The sequence below is a fragment of the Cynocephalus volans genome, chromosome 11 (assembly GCF_027409185.1).
Source record: "Cynocephalus volans isolate mCynVol1 chromosome 11, mCynVol1.pri, whole genome shotgun sequence".
NCBI lineage: Eukaryota > Metazoa > Chordata > Mammalia > Dermoptera > Cynocephalidae > Cynocephalus > Cynocephalus volans.
In genome coordinates, this window is record NC_084470.1 from 110,621,886 (window position 1) to 110,639,984 (window position 18,099).

The following is an 18,099-nucleotide window of genomic DNA, read 5'->3' on the forward strand; positions in this document are numbered from 1 at the left end:
AGTTATTCTGATGACAATCAATATCACCTTCAGAGACTCCTCATTTTCATCCGTCCTTTTCGCAAAATCTTGAGCATCTTTGGTCTTTACCAGCTCTTCCACTGCTGAAGCATTGGGGCTACATTTTATTCTTTAGACCTCATCTCTCCTAGATCACTGAGTCCTTGCTGTTTTCTCAGTGATGTTGTCTATTGAGTCCATTTTTTCTGTAGCAAAGACAAATTTATTCAAGTACTACAAAGGTGAGTAACTAAACCATAAATGTTATAAGCTTTCAGATCAATAAGAAAATTTAGTAGGAAACTCCATTATATTCATATTCTTCATTCAAAGCACATGTTCTCTACTTAAAAATGTATGCATGTTGTTCATGACCAAATAAAATTTAATAAGCGTTTGATAATATGAACAGATTGTGAAGAGTCTAAAATTATAAAAATCTCCTTTCTTTTGGAAGCAATGGTGAAAAATGACAGTATTGAACCCAAATTTCATATGTATTTAGGTGCATAAGTCTCACTGACAGAGTGGACTGTCCTACCTCAATAATTAATGCACCAGGAATTCTCTAGGTAGACTATGATTTGGATATTTTATGGGCTATTATGTCAAGGACCCGTGTCAGACAGGATGCATACACAATGCTCTACAGAAAAATTATTGTCACAAGCAAAACTGGTGTTGTTTTTTATGTACTTTAAGAATAAGTAAGCCTAGGAAAAATATATGACACCATTTCTAATCGCCTCATATTTTTTAAGTGATATGTGCCTTTATTTTTATTTGCCAATACAGTACATCTTTGCATAGAATTATTATACCTTTTTTGAAAATAGATGATACCTATTTTTTTACTTTTGGAATATACATTCTAATATTTTTCCAATGTAAGTATCATGCAGCTTTTAATTGCTATGGTAAGCAGTAATCTACCTTCCAATTATAAAATTTTAAGTGTACGTTGCTCTTAAGGGACAAACATTTGTTGGTCATTCTGTATAACATGTAACATACATATACGTTCTCTCTCTCTCTCTTTTTAAAGGGATCCTCATTCCCAACATTCCTGTGGAGTACAGTGTTTTACTCAGTGATGAAAGTGTAGCCTTTCTGACCTTCTCTGTTGGTCATCATCAATCCACCCTTCTGAAAAATTTGGCTCCATTCACACAGTACGAAATAAGAATACAAGCATGTCAAAATGGTAAAAGTCTTTCAGACACCTGGCCTGGGATTGTATGTAAAAGTATTTCATAAAAAAATTAAAAATTCATTAAAAAGGAATAGATTCTCAGTTTAAATACAAAGACTAACATTTCATTTCTTATTTGTAGTGGACTATTTACCCAGAAAAATCAGAGCCTGGCATTGAGTAAAGAATTATGCATTTCTGCACATTAAATCATGAATATTTAAATACATTAAAATGGTGGCTTTGCAAAGTCTTATTTTATAAGACCCCTTAAAAGAAAAACACCTAACTTGCATAAAGGAGTCATTGGTAATATAAAACAAAATGAGGATTGCAAAAATTTCATAGCAAATGTATTCACCTTGCTTTTATTTAAATTTTATTCAGTACAGAGAAGGGAGAAGTTATTTAAAAGTTGAATTACACCCAAATGAATCTCACATATTTTACAGTGATTTCTTGAACCTTATTTTATGTACGTAAAGTGTCATCTTGAGTTTCATGGCTTAGGCTAGTGGTCAGTGAAATTATCAGCTATATGTGTTGTCTTAAAGAAGAGTCTCTTCCGTTCCCTTCAGCCCTCCAAAGTAATAATTGGTTAAATGTAAACTTAGATTTCAAAGAGATCAGGGAATCAAGAGAGCTACACATTAGTTATTTTACCTCCATTTTATATTAAATATGGAGAGTGATAGACATGGACATAATAATATGTGTATATATATGGTATACTCATATATGTGATGTGTATAATATATATTAGACATATATAACATATAAAATCTAATTGCTAGGTGAAAAAAAAGGTGTAACATATTTGTGAACAAAAAATTTAACTTCACGTGACGTTAAAGAAATTTGCCAATATTATTACACTCAATGTGTAGTTGGAATTCCTGTATTACATGTTTTTAGAAAGTTCTGTTTCCAAATCAGCGCTAGTTCCAATAGAATGGGTTAAGATTAGGAGTCTGTGGTGATTTTATTATGCTGAATTCATATCAGAAATTATGTGTCACTTTGCCCACTTCTCTCTACAAACCAGTCCATGGCATGTTTGTTTAAAGGGCATTTCTTTCCATGATCTGGTCTTCAGCTGATCAATGTGGAAATAGTTTTAAATGAATGTTTTCTTGATTTAAGTGCGAAGTCAACTTCTGCATCTGACACATCCAGTGTCCTTCAAACTAATTATTTGAGTCCTGTGTGCTTGAAGAGCATTCATTAGTTTAAAATAGTGGCAAAAATAAATGATTAAGAGCATACAAGATGCGTAGGCCACACATACACTTGTGAAATTCAAGTACACTTTCACTTTCTAGCTAGAACGACTGCAATAGACTAGAGAAACTTCAGACAAGCACATGCTTTATTGTCTATGCCTGTATAAATAAGTGGTTAATTAATGGATTTTCCAAAAATGATTCCCTATTTAAATGTTCAAATCTCATAGAGACGTATAGTACTAGTCTAAAAAATGTAAATAGGTATTATACAAAAGTTCAGATAAAATTATTTTCATAATATATTTACCCTTCTATATGCATATGTAACTATTTTCTTTGCTTGACAAATAACTAAAAACCTCAATTTTTTTTTCAAGGAGGTTGCGGAGTTAGCAGTAGGATGTTTGTCAACACATCTGAAGCAGCCCCAGTGGGTCTTAATGCCCCTATTCTTAAGGCGTTGGGGTCAGCTTGCATAGAGGTTACGTGGAGCCCACCTAAAAAGCCAAATGGAGTCATAATCAACTACTTTATTCACAGGTAAGATGGACCATTACTATGATTTTTAGTTATTTAAGAATGTGTCCTATCCCAGAACTGTAGAATCAAATGCATTTTCTATGTTCATAAGAGCATGAATGGGAATTCATATATTTTTGGAGCACTTGCTGGTGGGGACCAAGACAGATGCTGAAGCTTTTACACATTATCCAGAGGAAAAAGCCACAACTACCGTGAGACATTTTTGGTTTAGATCTGTTTGAAAGCTGAGACCACATAGCCCACATAGACTTCTGTTTGATGAAACGGTAGAGTAATCCTCCAGAGGCTCACTGACCAAGAGAACTTAGTCTTTCCAGAGGAGGAACCAGATCTGGGACAGGAAGTCTAATATTTCCCATCACTTATTATGTAGAGGTGGGAAAGGCTTTTTCTCATCCTCCAAAGATGGTGCTTTCCACATGTAGATATAGGAGCTCCACTTTTCAGCCCCTTCTGTTTCAGTGAGTGTTCATTCAACTGCCTACCTGATGTCAATGCAGTTTGTTTTCACCATTATGTACCTAAACTAGAGAAAAGAAGAAAAGAAAGAGGGGATGGAGAAGAGAGGAAGGGAGCTATTGAGGAAAGAGAGGGGGGGGGAAGAGAGATATAGAGACTGTGAGCATTTTGGTTTGAAAGGTATTTTGCTCTCTGATCTAGTCTTCACCTGATCAACATGAACATTGCTTTACTGTTTTCTTTAAATTAATAATGAATAATAAGAAGGAGGGGAAGGAGAGAGAGAATAAAAGAGAGGGAGAGAGGGGATGAGGGAGGGCAGGGGAATGGGGGAGAGAGGAGGAGGAGGAAAGGAGAAGGTAAGATGCAGACAGAGCCAAGGGGACAAAGAAGCTGCCACCTGAGAGCTTGCTGTGGAAGACAGAAAAGGCAGACACTGGCCGTCGTGCGGGATTTGCAGGATGAAAACCTCATGCCAACAGCAGTGTATTCACATGAGGCATACGAAGCTCAGCATGTTGCTTCTCAGATGCTCATCCCACTTCAGCCCTTCAGCGTGCATCCTGAGTCTCTCCAGCAGCCTCGTCCCTGCCCTGGTCTGGTCCTACACCCCGAACACTTAGTGAAACTTAGTGTAGGCTCCTCCTCTAACTTCGGGTATTGAAACCCTTTGATTCAGATGCATCTTCAGTGATGAGCTAGGGTGTGTAGGTAAATTACAAAAGGAGGAAGTACTATTGCATTTCTGGTTATGTAAATGACATTACTGAAAATGAGCAAGCCAAATTTCTTCTCAGCAAACATTAATTTGAAGAATAATATTTCTGATTCAAATACACATGAACATGTAAAAATGGCTAATGTGAATTTACATTTTACGCTAAGCACATTAGTGCAGGCTCTAAAATGCCCATCCTCTTGAAATAGTTTTCTTTCATCTACTTAATGCTAATTGTATGAGAAAAGCACATCAAATTCCTATTCTGAATAAAGGGAAATAAAGTATCTGTGATAGAGCAGGACGTGGCTTCACTCTGTTGGTTTTGTAAATAAAGCTCATGATTACAGGGACTATTCCATGGCAGCTATGGAGAGGGAAAACAGGAAATATAATGCAGAAAGCCCGCTTCAATGAAAAATACTGTAAATTGAATTTGACAGCATTTGATGGCATTTGATTATTCTAGTCACAGCCAAACAATGATATAAAGAGTAATATGAAACAGAATGTGTTACTGCCTAGCAGACTCAAAAGCAATAAACCTTCCTCCAATGTGACACAATCACTTCACAATCATAATTGTAGCCTGTTTGATACCTCTGAGTACAGCAGAAGGGCACTGACTGACATAGATACATTTTGTTTTTTATTTAAAGTGAAATGGAAATGGCGCACTGGGGCTCCAGATACAATCGTTATATTCACCTACATAGGCATGAATCACTTGGCAGTTATTTCAGCTGAAGTTTAAATGTGCTTAGACAACAACAATATCAAATTTTTCTTAGATAGCTGCAAAAAAAATCAGAAATTTGTAAGGACAGAAATAGAATGTAGACACATAGTTCTTTTTCATTCTGAGACTGCAGAGATCCCCTTATACAGTTATGGCCAGAAGCCTGCAGTATTTCTGAGGAGGTTATGGCATGTAATTTCTGCCTCCTCTTTCTCCTCTCACCACCAGAGGAAATACATTTAGCTCAACCCAAAGACAGGGTTTGGCCTATGCAGATATTTTCATTAAATCGCAGGAAACCAACTTGCCAATTTCATTTCGAAAATGCTTTGTCACTCTGTTCTTGCCAACCCCCCAAATCATTTTCCCCTCTATTCTATTGTATAGATGTTTCATTGTGTAGAATTCTGTTCTGTTGTATAGATATTGCCTCTAGATATCCTCCTATGAAAATGTGTCTTCCCTGATAAAGAGATAAGATGTCTATGACTCAAAAACAAAACAACATAACCTAGTAAGAACAAACTCTTAATGTGATTGTGTCTACTTAGTTTACTTGTTAATTTAGACTGCTTCATTGACTACATATGCCACAAAAAAAAGATTTTCTACAAAGTTTTTTGGTAAAGAATAGGAACAATGTTTAAGTTAGTGTTTTGCAACCTGTTTATTGGCAGGTATAGGCAAGGCTGTCTTGGGCATTTTCTTTCTCCTCATCATGAATTTGGTTTGTATAATAATGATTCTTCAATATTTCCCCTTTATCTTATGTCTCTAACTTTGTAAATGGCAAAAATCTCATCACTTTCATGTATAAAGTTCATCAAACACTTTATCTCAGGACATTACAAAACACATAATGAAACGATCTCCTCCCACTGGGAGCTTCCATTTTAATAGAGAAAAAATTGTGTGGGGTTTGTGATCCTCATGAGTTTTCTCTTTAAATAAATAAAAGTACTTGGTCAATGGGCACTGAAAGACAAAAATGTACATACACACCCTGTAAACACTGTAACAATAGAAAAAAAAAATGAAACTTCCTTCTGAGTATTCAGTAAGATTTGAAAGAGTAAAATCTGAGATGGTTTTGAAGGCTGATGATTTGGAAGGGCATTCCAAGCAGGGAACTGAAAATAATAATTTTCTAGAATGGATAATTAAGCTAATGGAGTAAACTAAGAAAAGGGGAAGGAACATTGAATCAAAGGCAAAGGAATTTTGATGCAATTCAATTAGTGTTGTGTGAAAAGAGAGATAGAGGTATGGATATGGAGATTGATGGATGGATAGATAGAGACAGACAGATGTATACGTATATGTACATATCGATTGAAATATAAAGATCTATGAGACCTGAGCCCTATTACCAATGATCTTCACTATGGTAGGTGATCTAAGACAAGCTAAACAAACAAAAGCTCAGTATAATGTGAGAAATAGAAATATTTGCCAGAAAATTTAGAGGAGAGAGGAATTCTCTCTGTCTGGAATATTCATGGAAGACTTCATGAAATTAATGTCATTGAGACTAGGCCTTACAAAATAAAAATTTAATAAATATTTAAATCATAGAAAAGACATTTGTTGGAAAAAACTTTTAACAGTACAAAGGATTACAAGATTATTATCTCTCCTATGATTTACCGATGGTATGTATAATTCCCATCAATAGAAGTAACACCATTAATTTTACTATATTAACTTTGATGTGTTCTTTTTTTTTTTTTTTTTTTTACATAAAAGGAATCATATTGTTTATATTCTTCTTCAATTTTCTTTGGGCATTTGATAAGAGATACATATATACATACATACCTCATTTATTTTAATAATTCAGTAATATTCTGTTTTATCAGTATGTATCATATTGTTTAGCCAGAACCCTGCTGACAGAAAGATAGATCATTTACAAGTTTTCATTACTGCAACAATTTTCCAGTAAACATCCTTACCATAACTATATAGAGTATTATTCTTATCACTAGAAGTATGGGGTCAAACTTTTGTGCACTTTAAATTTTTAGAGATTGCCAAATTATCTTTCTAAAATGTTATATAAGGATTTCTCATTCTGAACACTCCTATTAATATAGGTCTTATCAATCTTTCAAATCTTTTCCAGTTCAATATTTTAAATGACACATTGTTGTTTTAATTAAAATTGTAATTATTATAAGCAAGGTTGTTCATTTATTTCAAATATTTATTTGCTATTTGTTGGGGATATATCCTTCAACTATTTTTCTATTGGATTCTTATTAATTTGTCTGCGTTCTTCGCATATTAAGTAAAGTCTCACTTCAGTGGTTGTATTAGTCCACTTTTCTGTTGCTGATAACAGAATATCTAAAACTGGGTAATTTATGAAGAAACAGAACTTATTTCTCACAGTGTTAGAGGTCGAGAAGTCCAAGGTCCAGGGGCACATCTGCTGAGGGCCTTTGTCATGGCGGGAGTCTCTGAAGGGTCTTGAGGCAGTGCAGGGTATCACACGGTGAGTGGATGAGCAGGACTGCATGCTGATATGCTTTTTCCTCTCCTTATAAAGCCCCCAGTCTACTCCCTGATAACCTATTAAACCATTAACCCATTAATCTGTGAATGGATTAATCTATTCATAAGGGCATAGTCTTCATGGTCCAATCACTCTTAACGGCCCTACCTTTCCAATACCATATTGGGGATTAAGTTTCAACATGAGCTTTGGAAGGGACAAACATTCAAACCATAGCAGGGATCATATTAAAAATAACACATCAATTATGTCTTCTAGCACTTTCATGTCTCTACTCCATTTTTTCTAAATATAAAATTAATTTTGTTATAAGGAATGAGATAAGAATTAATTTTTAAAAAGAAACTATCTAGTTTGTCAACATTATTTCATAATTTACTGATTTGAAATGTGACATACAAAATTCCCATGTGTCATCTGTTCCATTTCAGGATTTTTTATTCTGTTTTGTTTGTGGTAGATAGGATTTTAACAAGCAGAGAGTAGTGATGAAGACATCTTGGTAAATAAAATCAACAGGATAAACGAAATTCCCAACACTAAAGCCTATGATTCAAGTAACAGTCAGGTTTGGCTAGAGCCTTTGCTACTTGCAGGGGAAATTTAGAAGACAGCTTGATGGTAGATTTTAGAAAACTTTAAATATCAGGCTAAAGAATTTAGGTTTTTTTATCTGAGGAAAGTGTGAGTTGTTGAAGGTTTGGGGGAAAAACAGAGAATCACTGTAATATAGTGGAAAGAGCATGAGATTTGTCATCAGAAGACATGGCTTCCATGTCTTGGCTCTGCCACTTTTTGTGACTTTGGGCAAGTCACTATGTTCCCTAATCTTCCATTTTTGTGTAAAGTTAGGTTAGTAAACAGAGAGAATAATTAGTCTCAGAGTTTTGTAAGAGTTAAATAAAATAATGTATGTAGAAGTACTGTGTTAAACGTGAAACATGATGAAAATAGATGTGCTGTCCCATGTCATGCTTTAGGAAGACAATTCTGGCAGTTGTAGATATATATATAAGGACAGAGAAAGAGGTCATTGTTATAAAAGAAGCAGTTTGCACAACAGTATGCCTAGTATGATTCTGTTTTTCTTTAAATATATAGTATATTTTTAAAATTTATATGTGTATGAAAAATGTCTGGAGTGTTGAACACCAAAATAATGTTAACAATGCTTATCCCCAAGTGATAGGTTATAGATGATTCTTTTTTTTTATTTTTATTTTTTGGTCTCTGGCCTATAAGGGGATCCAAACCCTTGGCCTTGGTGTTATAATACCACACTCCAACCAATTGAGCTAACCAGCCAGCCCAAGATGATTCTTTTAAATGCTTCTGTTTTTGTTCATCTGTATTTTCTAATTAATTTTTACAATAGATATATCATATGGTGTAATGAAGACAAAATAATAAATTAAATGAGTCCAGATGCAAATCTATCATCACCCTCTTTATGACTTTCCTATTTCCCTCTTTCTGTGAATATTATTTCTTTCTGTAGCAATCAAGGTCTAAAAAAGGAAAAAGAAACCACACCAGTTGCTTTAACAGAAAGAATTTAATATAAATAATATGTAACTAGTTATGAATTTGTTAACTAGGTAACTAAAGGATAAAAAAAGAACTTTGAGTTATCATGGAGAAGGCAAATCCAGGAAAGGACTGAAGAAACAAAGGGAAGCAGCTGAAATTATTAAAAGAGGGCACCTGTGATGCTGGGACCCAGACATCCGAGGATGGAACACCTGTCACTGGTGCAGGTGTCTGAGGGAAGAGGCCTGAAATGAAGTTGGTTTTCCAAGTGTTGGAAAATTGCATACTGGACTCATCTGCTCCCAAGGGAGAAGAAATTGCTATTCAAAGGTGAAGAATCCTTGCTGGAGAGATGCTTACATTAGCAGCTAACAAACAAAGCAAGTAGGAAGGAGCCAGTTTCTTTTTCCTCTTAACTTTTTGATCTCCCTGTGGCGCCCCCTATATGCAGACCACGACACAGAATCAGCTGGTAAAGCAGAAATGTGGATTTCAGGGTCCCAGTCCATTCTCATTAAAGCCAAATATAGAAGGGTAAGTTTTGAGCTGAGAGACAATAACTTAATAACAGGAACATTTTTCTAGTTAACTGGGTTTCAGAGAATTGTGGACTCTTCTTGTCAGTCAGTCATCCAGTCACTGCTTTAAAAAATACTTATTGTGTAATACAGTGTACTATGCTTCACTAGGTGCTGAGAAAATATAAATGAGTAAGACCGAGTCCTTGCCTTCAAGGAGTCTGTAGTATAGTAGGACAGACAGAAAAAAGGAAAATACACTACAATACAGTGTGACAAGTGAATCAATAAAGAAACGAGTTAGCACATAGGAGGATATGATAATTCTGTTTGAGAGAAAAGCAAGGAAAAGACTTTCTGGGGGCAGAGTTTTATAAGATGAACAGAAGTTAGTGTATAGAAAGGAAAAGAATAGGAAAGAGGGAGTGGAGAGGCATCACAAAACAGAAAGAACAGATACCAAAGCCATGGAAGCATGAAATATCGTGGACTATAAGGGAACTATAGACAAGCATTTGATTATGACTGGACTGTAAAATGGGAATAGAAATCTCAGGAGGTAAATCCTGAGTGGTAAGCATAGGCCAGCTGTATGGCAGATCACTAAAAAGCTTTAAAAAGGATTAAGTCTTAAGGTTTTCAGAAGATCTTTGACATCTCTTCCTACAACACCAGAGCATTTACTCATGCCACCAAGCTTAATGATTCAACCTTCAAAAGAATTTTGTAAATTGCCTGTGTTTCCATTTTCTCTACCAGAACCCTAGTTCAGGATCTGAATTTATTCTCATGAGAACTGTTGGGGTGACCAGCCTTTACACAGATGCCAGATGTGTCTTCCTAAACACAGCTTTAAACATCATCTCTGTGATAACTTCATCTGTGTCATGCATTACATTTTACCCAATGATTTTCATATGCATTATTTGATTTAATTCTTACAAAAATTTTTGAAGGTTTGTTATAGACTTTGAGATTATTAACTCCACCTTACAAAATGCAATGGAAACTAGAAAACACACGTTTTCCCAATGTCATTTAACTAAGTGACAGAGCCAGGACCTGCAACCTATCTCCTCGGACTACAGGTATTTCTACCTATTAATTTAAATTCACAGTATTCTTAATATTCTTTATGGGGTGGTGTGGCAGTTTTATAATCTTAAAATTGTTATGGGGAATGCATTGGGCTCGAGGATTTTCTTTTAATTTGAAGATAAGCCATGACAATCGCGGATGGGGAGAGAGCAAGTTAGGAGCTGTTAAAAAGATTATCCTACATTGAGAAAACATAAGTATGAATGCCTTTTAAAATGTATAGTTTCTAGTCTTCATACTTATTTTTGTTTTCTTCTTAGTGTCAGGCAACATTAAATTAGCTCTAGTTGGAAAAATGTATTACTGAAGTATCTCCCAAATGAGCTTAAGCAAAGAATAGCCATTTGGCTATTCAGAGAAAACTGAAAATGTGATTTCTCTAAACAAAGACTATTCAGGAGGAAACACTTCCAGTTAAATGAACAGTTGAAGCCTAAATCTTAAACAGATTAGGAATAATTGTGGTCTACTCAACCACTTCTGCTCACAGTGTATTCAGACGTAAAGGGATTCTGTTTTTTAGCATTATGGATGGAATATTTACCTCTCCATGGTATTAGTTTATTGAATATTCAATAGCGATAAGAAATACTTAACCAGGCTGCATCCTTAAATTTTTTGGTGAATAAACTTGAGGCTAACATAATACTTAATCTCTTGAATAATGTACATTTTTAAAATTCACACTTTCAGGCAAATTTTTTTAGGAATGTCAGTTTCATGAAAACCATGACTACATCTCAATTTGGGAATTCATTAGAATTTAATAAAAATTAATTGAATTGTCATAGAAAGGCTGAAGCCAGACAAAATAGAAAATGTTATTTCCCCATAGAAGTTCATAGGTTTGTTTGCTGAATATTATGTTCCTAACAAACACCTTTAAAAAACAAATCACTGAGAGGAGTCTTTGGCCATGAGCCCTGTGTTCTCATTAGAATGGATCCCTCCCAATGACACACCTGGTACCTGATATCTGCAGCAGGTACAAAGGCCAAACCCTGCAAACCTACACTGAGTGCAGAATCTGGCACATGCATGGTAGTGAGTACTAACGAGGTGGGTTGCCGAACCCCAATTGCAGGTCACTGCGTGGTCTCTAGGAAGTCACTATAGCCTCCAGCAGGAAGCTTGTCATTGCCCACACTTAGGTCAGACTGATTTATCAACTTGAGAATCATCAAATTTCCAAAGCCAAAGATTTTATATATCCTGCCTTTTCATGAAAGGTACTATCATTTACTCTGTCTTAATAACCCTTTCGGTTTGGATGGAATTGGTTAATCTGCTAGGGCAGCATGTGAATTTCCTGGCATCTGAAGAGTGTGTTAATTAAATACTCCCAACAGCCTGGAAAATATTGATTTATTCATCACTCTCTTCTCAACTAGAGAGTGTGCTGAAGGAGCAGGGTCCATATCTTGGCTACATTCTTTCCCAACCTAGAATACTACTCTAATAGGAAATAAGAGTTGATAGAGGTAAGGCAAAGATGCGGAAAAGCCATGGAATGGTATGCCTTCATACCATTCATTTGAAAAAATATTTTAACATTTACTGGGCTCAGATGCTGGGAGTACGGGATACACCAACCACGATTCCTCCAAAACTTCCTCTTCCATCAGATCTGTATCATGATTCCACATCTGAATGAGCAAAGAACTGTTTCAAATGAAATAGATATTTGGGACCATCCCAAGAACTGACAATTCCATTTCTCTTCCTTAGATGTTTAATGTTTTATATATTCAGTACCAAAAGAGTACGCATGGGCTGTAGTTTTGATATCAACAAAATCTGAAGCTGGGACTAAACAATCCCATTCTCAGGCAGTTGAAAGAATTTTTTGAGCATTCTCTGCACTTTACTAGGTTTTGGAGGAAACATCTAAAAGGAATTTGACTTTTGCCCTTTAAAGATTGCTAAAGCAAATTTCTATCATCATACTTCTTCTCACATTAATTTGCATGTAGTTCTATCTTCTCTACTCAGCTAGGAGCTCCTTTAGGTAAGGAGTGTGTTCATCTTTGTACCTCTGCTCCAGCTACAAGGCCTGGTGTATAAGTGCTTAATAAAGGTTTGTTGGCGTACTTGTATAAGAAAGAATGGTCCTTACTTTGAGGAGTTATGGTTTAATTAAAGATGAGAATACTCAAAAGAAAAGAAAATACGTGACATGTAGGAAGAAAAATTGAAACAATTTTGAGCATGCTGGAAACGAATACAAAATAGCATCGTGCTGGGTAAAAGAGGATGAGAACTGTGGGCTTCTCTTTGTCTTTCCTCATCTTCCAGCAAGCTAGCCTGGGCTTCTTCACACACTGATCTCGTGGTTCCAAGGGCAGCAAGAGAGTGGGTCTCAGTGCACAAACACTCTCTAAATCTCTGCAGTCATCATATTTGCTACTGTCCCATTGGCCAAAGAAAGTCATATGTCCAAGCTTAGAGTGAGTGTGGGAGAATACTAGCAACAGGTGTAGATATAGGAAGACTGAAATGAATTGGGACCCTTACTGCAATCCATCTACCACAGAAGGGTTAGGCTTCATAATAACATCAGCATCTAATAGTAGTATACCATATAGTTCCAGTTGTGCAAAAAATACAACCCTGATATAACTGCTTGTGCACATGTACACACATGCACACACACGTACACACATACATGTAGAGAAAGATCTAGAAAATACATGAAAATGTGTTAACAGTGCTTAATAAATGCTTCTGCATTTTTTATGTTTTTAAATATTATGTTTATCTCCTTTGTTGTGTGTGTGTCTTGTTTTTAAAGGAAAAGGTCTGGAAGGTAATATAACAAAATGTGGTTAGGGATGATGTTTCGCTTTTCAATTTTTTTTATATTTCTTTCATATGTTCCATGTGTTCTATGAAGTACATGCATTCTTTTATAATCAGTCAAATATGTGTGTATGTGTATTACACTTTAAAAATGATATTGGGTCAGGCCTCAAGTACGCTTCCATCTGGGCTTTCTTCATCGTGACACCAGGAAGAACGGTTGAGAAGTTGAGTTGATAACAAAGTCTTCCTTTTTTCTTTTTTTTCCAACAGAATAAATATTTATTTGTCACTCACGTGAAGCACAGTTAGAGGCTTTGGAATAAAAGTGGGAAGACTTCCACTTTCTCCAATCAGTTCCTTAGTCTTAAATCATGATGGCCTTCTCTCATCTATGGCTCTCAAAGCCATGGGGGGTCATCTACACTTCAGTCCTAGCAGGCATGACATACCAGGAAGAACTGCATGGACATGTTTTTATTGCCAGGCCCAAAAGTCATGTTCATTGCTTCTGTCCATATTCCCCTGAACAGACCTCAGTTACATATTTTGACACATGATCATGGGAGGCTAAGAACACAGGCTTTGTGTACAAGAGAAAATAGTTTAGTTCTTAGAAAATAAATGTGTCTCTGTGTTTTAGTCCGTTTTGTGTTGCTATAACAGAATACCTGAGACTGGGTAATTTATAAGGAAAAGAGGTTTATTTGGCTTATAATTCTGGGACAGCTGCATCTGGCATGGGCCTCAGGTTGCTTCTACTCATGGCAGAAAGTGGCAGGCAGCCGGCAGCTGGTGAATACAAGCAGATCACATGGCAAGAGAAAGTGAGAGAGAGGAAGCAAGAGAGAGAGAGAGAGAGAGAGAGGAGGTGCCAGGGTCCTTTAAACAATCAGGTCTCACGGGAACTAATCAAATAAGAACTCACTCACTACCCCTCCTCCCCCAGGGAGAGCATTAATCTGTTCATTAGGGATCCACCCCCATGACTCAAACAGCTTCCAACTCTGCCACATTGGAGATCAAATTTCCACATGAGTTTTGGAGGGGACAACACATCCAAACTTCATCACTCTGCCATACAGGATTTCTCCCGTGTGAGTTCTCTGATGTCTGCTGAGGTCTGACTTCTGACAAAGATGTTTGCACATTCATTACTGTGAGGGTTCCACATCCACTGCATCCACAGCCACAGATCCAATCAATTGCATATCAAAAATATTTGAAAAATGTTAAAAAATACTAATATGACAATAAAATTACAAAAAAAAAAAAAATACCCAAAAACCCACAACCCACTATGACAACCGCTTACAGAGTTTTTACATTGTATTCAGAATTATAAGTAACCTAGACAGGATGTGAATCATACAGCAGGTGTTACAGGAGTGCAACACCATTTCTATAAGGCACTTGAGCAACCACAGACTTTAGGCTTTGGTATCTCTAGGGGGTCAGATAACCACGTCTTCTACAAAGAGTTGCTTACTGCATCCACAAACCTCATTTTGAAAGGTGCAGCTGTCACTGGTTGCCTGCTTGGTTTCCTTTCAGACGTTCTGCTGGCAGTGAAGAGGAGTCTCTTCTGTTCATCTGGTCGGAAGGAGCCCTTGAATTTACTGATGATGAGGATGCTCTGAGGCCTTTCACACTCTACGAATACCGGGTCAGAGCCAGTAACTCCAGGGGTTCCATGGAGAGTCTGTGGTCATCAGCACGGACTCTGGAAGCACCACCTCAAGATGTGCCAGCTCCTTGGGCTCAGGCCACCAGTGCCCACTCAGTTCTGCTGAACTGGACAAAGCCAGACTCTCCCAATGGCATTATCTTCCAGTACCGGGTGGTCTACCAAGAGAGACCCGATGATCCAACATTTAACAGCTCTACCGTGCATGCTTTCACAGTGATGGTAAGAACTTCAAAAAAATAATGGATGTTCAGATTACCTGCTTAATTGTTAAAATTCATTTTCTTATCTCTATTTTTCTTCACATGGGGCTTAAATATATAAAAGTCGTTCGCATGTGCAAAGAATCAGTGTGGTCATGGGGATAAGATACTGAACTGTGCAAGAGAAATACTAGGGACTAGTTTGCAGACCCCAACTGATTTGTATTACCTCAAGCAAATAAATGAACCTCTCCTTACCTGATGTCCATTTTCCATATCCATTGAATAGGAATAATTCAGTGTGTCCCTACATACCTCATAGGGATGAGGTTCAGATAAAATTAGACAGGATATTTAATTTTCTACTTTTTCAAAGATCTAATGAGATATGAGGCTACTTCAAAGAGTTTCTAGAAAAAGAGTATGAAAGGATAATGCAAATTTTTCCATGAACTTTTTGAAGACCCCCATATACAATCATGAGTTGTTTAATGATTGGGATATGTTCTGAGAAATGCATCGTTAGATGATTTCACCATCGTACAAACATCATATAGTGCACTTACCCAAACCTAGATGGTAGAGCCTACTACACACCTAAGCTGTATGGTATAGCCATCATGGTATATGCAGTCCAGTCACATGCATTATAGCTTAGTGGTGACTTTTTTCTGGGCTGGCCTCCTTTGGCCCATAAAACAACTTAATTCAGTTTTCGCCTGGTCACCTAGTATCTCACGAGAGCTTTTTTGGTGGCCAGAGTAGCCTGATGTTCTGTGGGAGATACAGAAACCATATGGTTCTTTTCTCAGTGAGCATTCACTTTTATAATTCACTTTTATAATTGCAGAGATGAGAATTACACATAAGGAAAAAATAACAGAAGTGATCAGGTACAGCCTATACTAGGACTTTGATCCCACATTCTACTACCTACTAGTCATAAACCAGAATACGAGAGAGTAATATAATATATCAGAGGTGTTTAGACAAGAAATGTCCTAGGAGGTCAGCGGGAAACCCTCATCCCTAAGAAGCTTCATAGAGAAGGTGAAATTTTGTGGTCTTGAGAGTTAAAAACATATGGCTTTCAAAATGTGTCAAGACTTTATTAAATATAAAAAATCCTCACTAATAAAAAGGAAATGAACAGACAACATAAAGCATTATTAAAAAAAACCAAGCTATGTATCTATGCTTCAAATCTGAGAAGCCCAATTTAAATAAAGAGTATCTTATAGAGTATAACATTTATCAAGATATCTAAATAACGGTAAGCAAATGTATTTTAATGAAACTCCAGAAGAATCTTTTTAAATGAATAGTTTTCAGTACAATGTTTTCCCATTGTCCTTATGTCTAATTTTCTCATATGACTAAAAAATCAGCAGCATGAGACTGAAGGGATAATGTTAAAGAAATCCTCATGTTTATTTATTTCAGAATCAGTACTTTATTTTTTATTTGATATTAAATTATCTTTATATACTAGGGTCTTTCACATTACATCTTCTACGCCTTTCATTATAAGCATTAGAAGCAGTGTTCTTTTTTTTTAATTTGTTATGAATATTCATGAGATACAAAGCTGATTGTCACCCCTCGTGCCCATGACATGAGGGCCAGATTCACACTGGCAGCATACCCATTATCACAAACTGCATTTGCACCCGTGTCCCCCACTCAACCATCCCCAACCTCCCTCTCCTTCCCCCTTTCCCCCACACTCCACTTTGTAGCCCAAGAAATGTTCTCTCCCTCAGAAGCAGTGTTCTTAAGGGTAGAAAACCTTTTTTAGTTGATATGTGATCCAGGGGGAAATTTGTTACTTCTCATCATATCCTTTGAACTCCTGTTCTCAACTTTCACCCTTAAAGTAAAATTTTTCATAAAAATACTGAAACACCCTTGATGATAGCTTTCTGAATGAGACACCTTAATTTAAATAGACTTTTATTGAAGGCACTAGAATTGCAATGATTAAACCTCTGATTTTTTTAAAATATGGCTTTCAGGGGTATGAGCCTAATCATTTAATCTCCCAAAACAGTTCTGGTGGAACTCTCTTGTGAAATGCCTTGTAAGTCATTTCTTTGTAGTTGGTTTTATCTTAAAACACAAGATTTAAAGTATCTGATGAATCCATAATTCTATTCTTTATTTAATCTGCTAGGCTCTATTTTTACCACACTAAAAAGATCCTGAAAAAGAGGTAGCCCACAGCCCCAAGCTTTATGCTGCACAAGGGGCCTTTGCACATGCCCCTTCCCCCAACGTAGCTTCCATTCAACATCTGCACCTTCCATTTTTACTAAGAGTATTCCTTGCAGTTATGAAGAGGATAGCTAGGATAATCAAGATACAATAATATTTCTGCATCCTATTTTTGAATGTGTGTGTGTTCAAAGAAGGTTCCCCAAATCTGGATCTTTGGTCCTCAGAATCCCAAGAGAGAGCTTCATTAGGTTCATCAGGAAAGCTCCCATCTGAGCTATTCTAGCAATCAAGGACATTTTCTGCAAAGCAATTGGGCCAGTGTTCAGACAAACTAGGTCAAGTTTCCAGGGCATCAGGCCATTATGATCCTTTATGGACTGACACCTTTGAAAGAGGCATCAGGAAAATAAAGCATTGTCTGAGTTTCATCTGTTCCTACATTCCCTGTGTAGGAGATTGTGTTAACCCTCACCTCCCCCCCCCCCCCTTCTAAAAAAAGATATCTAAAGGAGGAGGCTCTACCACTTATCCAGTGTTCTCTACTCCTCACCGTCAGAGAAGAATGATTCTTTTATCCTAGCCAAATCCCTCCTCCTGTAATGTAAGTCTATGTCCTCCTGTTCAGAACAGCATGACTTCTCTATTCTAGTGC

The 18,099-nt window shown here is 36.5% G+C and overlaps 1 protein-coding gene across 1 annotated transcript in view; it reads left to right on the forward strand.

Moving 5' to 3' along the window:
• The window catches only part of USH2A (usherin), a 763,885-nt gene that overhangs the window by 657,316 nt on the left and 88,470 nt on the right, over window positions 1–18,099 (forward strand). The window contains exons 58-60 of the mRNA XM_063114845.1: window positions 1,046–1,204; window positions 2,796–2,958; window positions 14,895–15,249. Coding sequence (XP_062970915.1) covers window positions 1,046–1,204; window positions 2,796–2,958; window positions 14,895–15,249 — 677 coding nt within the window. The remainder of the gene's footprint in view (window positions 1–1,045; window positions 1,205–2,795; window positions 2,959–14,894; window positions 15,250–18,099) is intronic.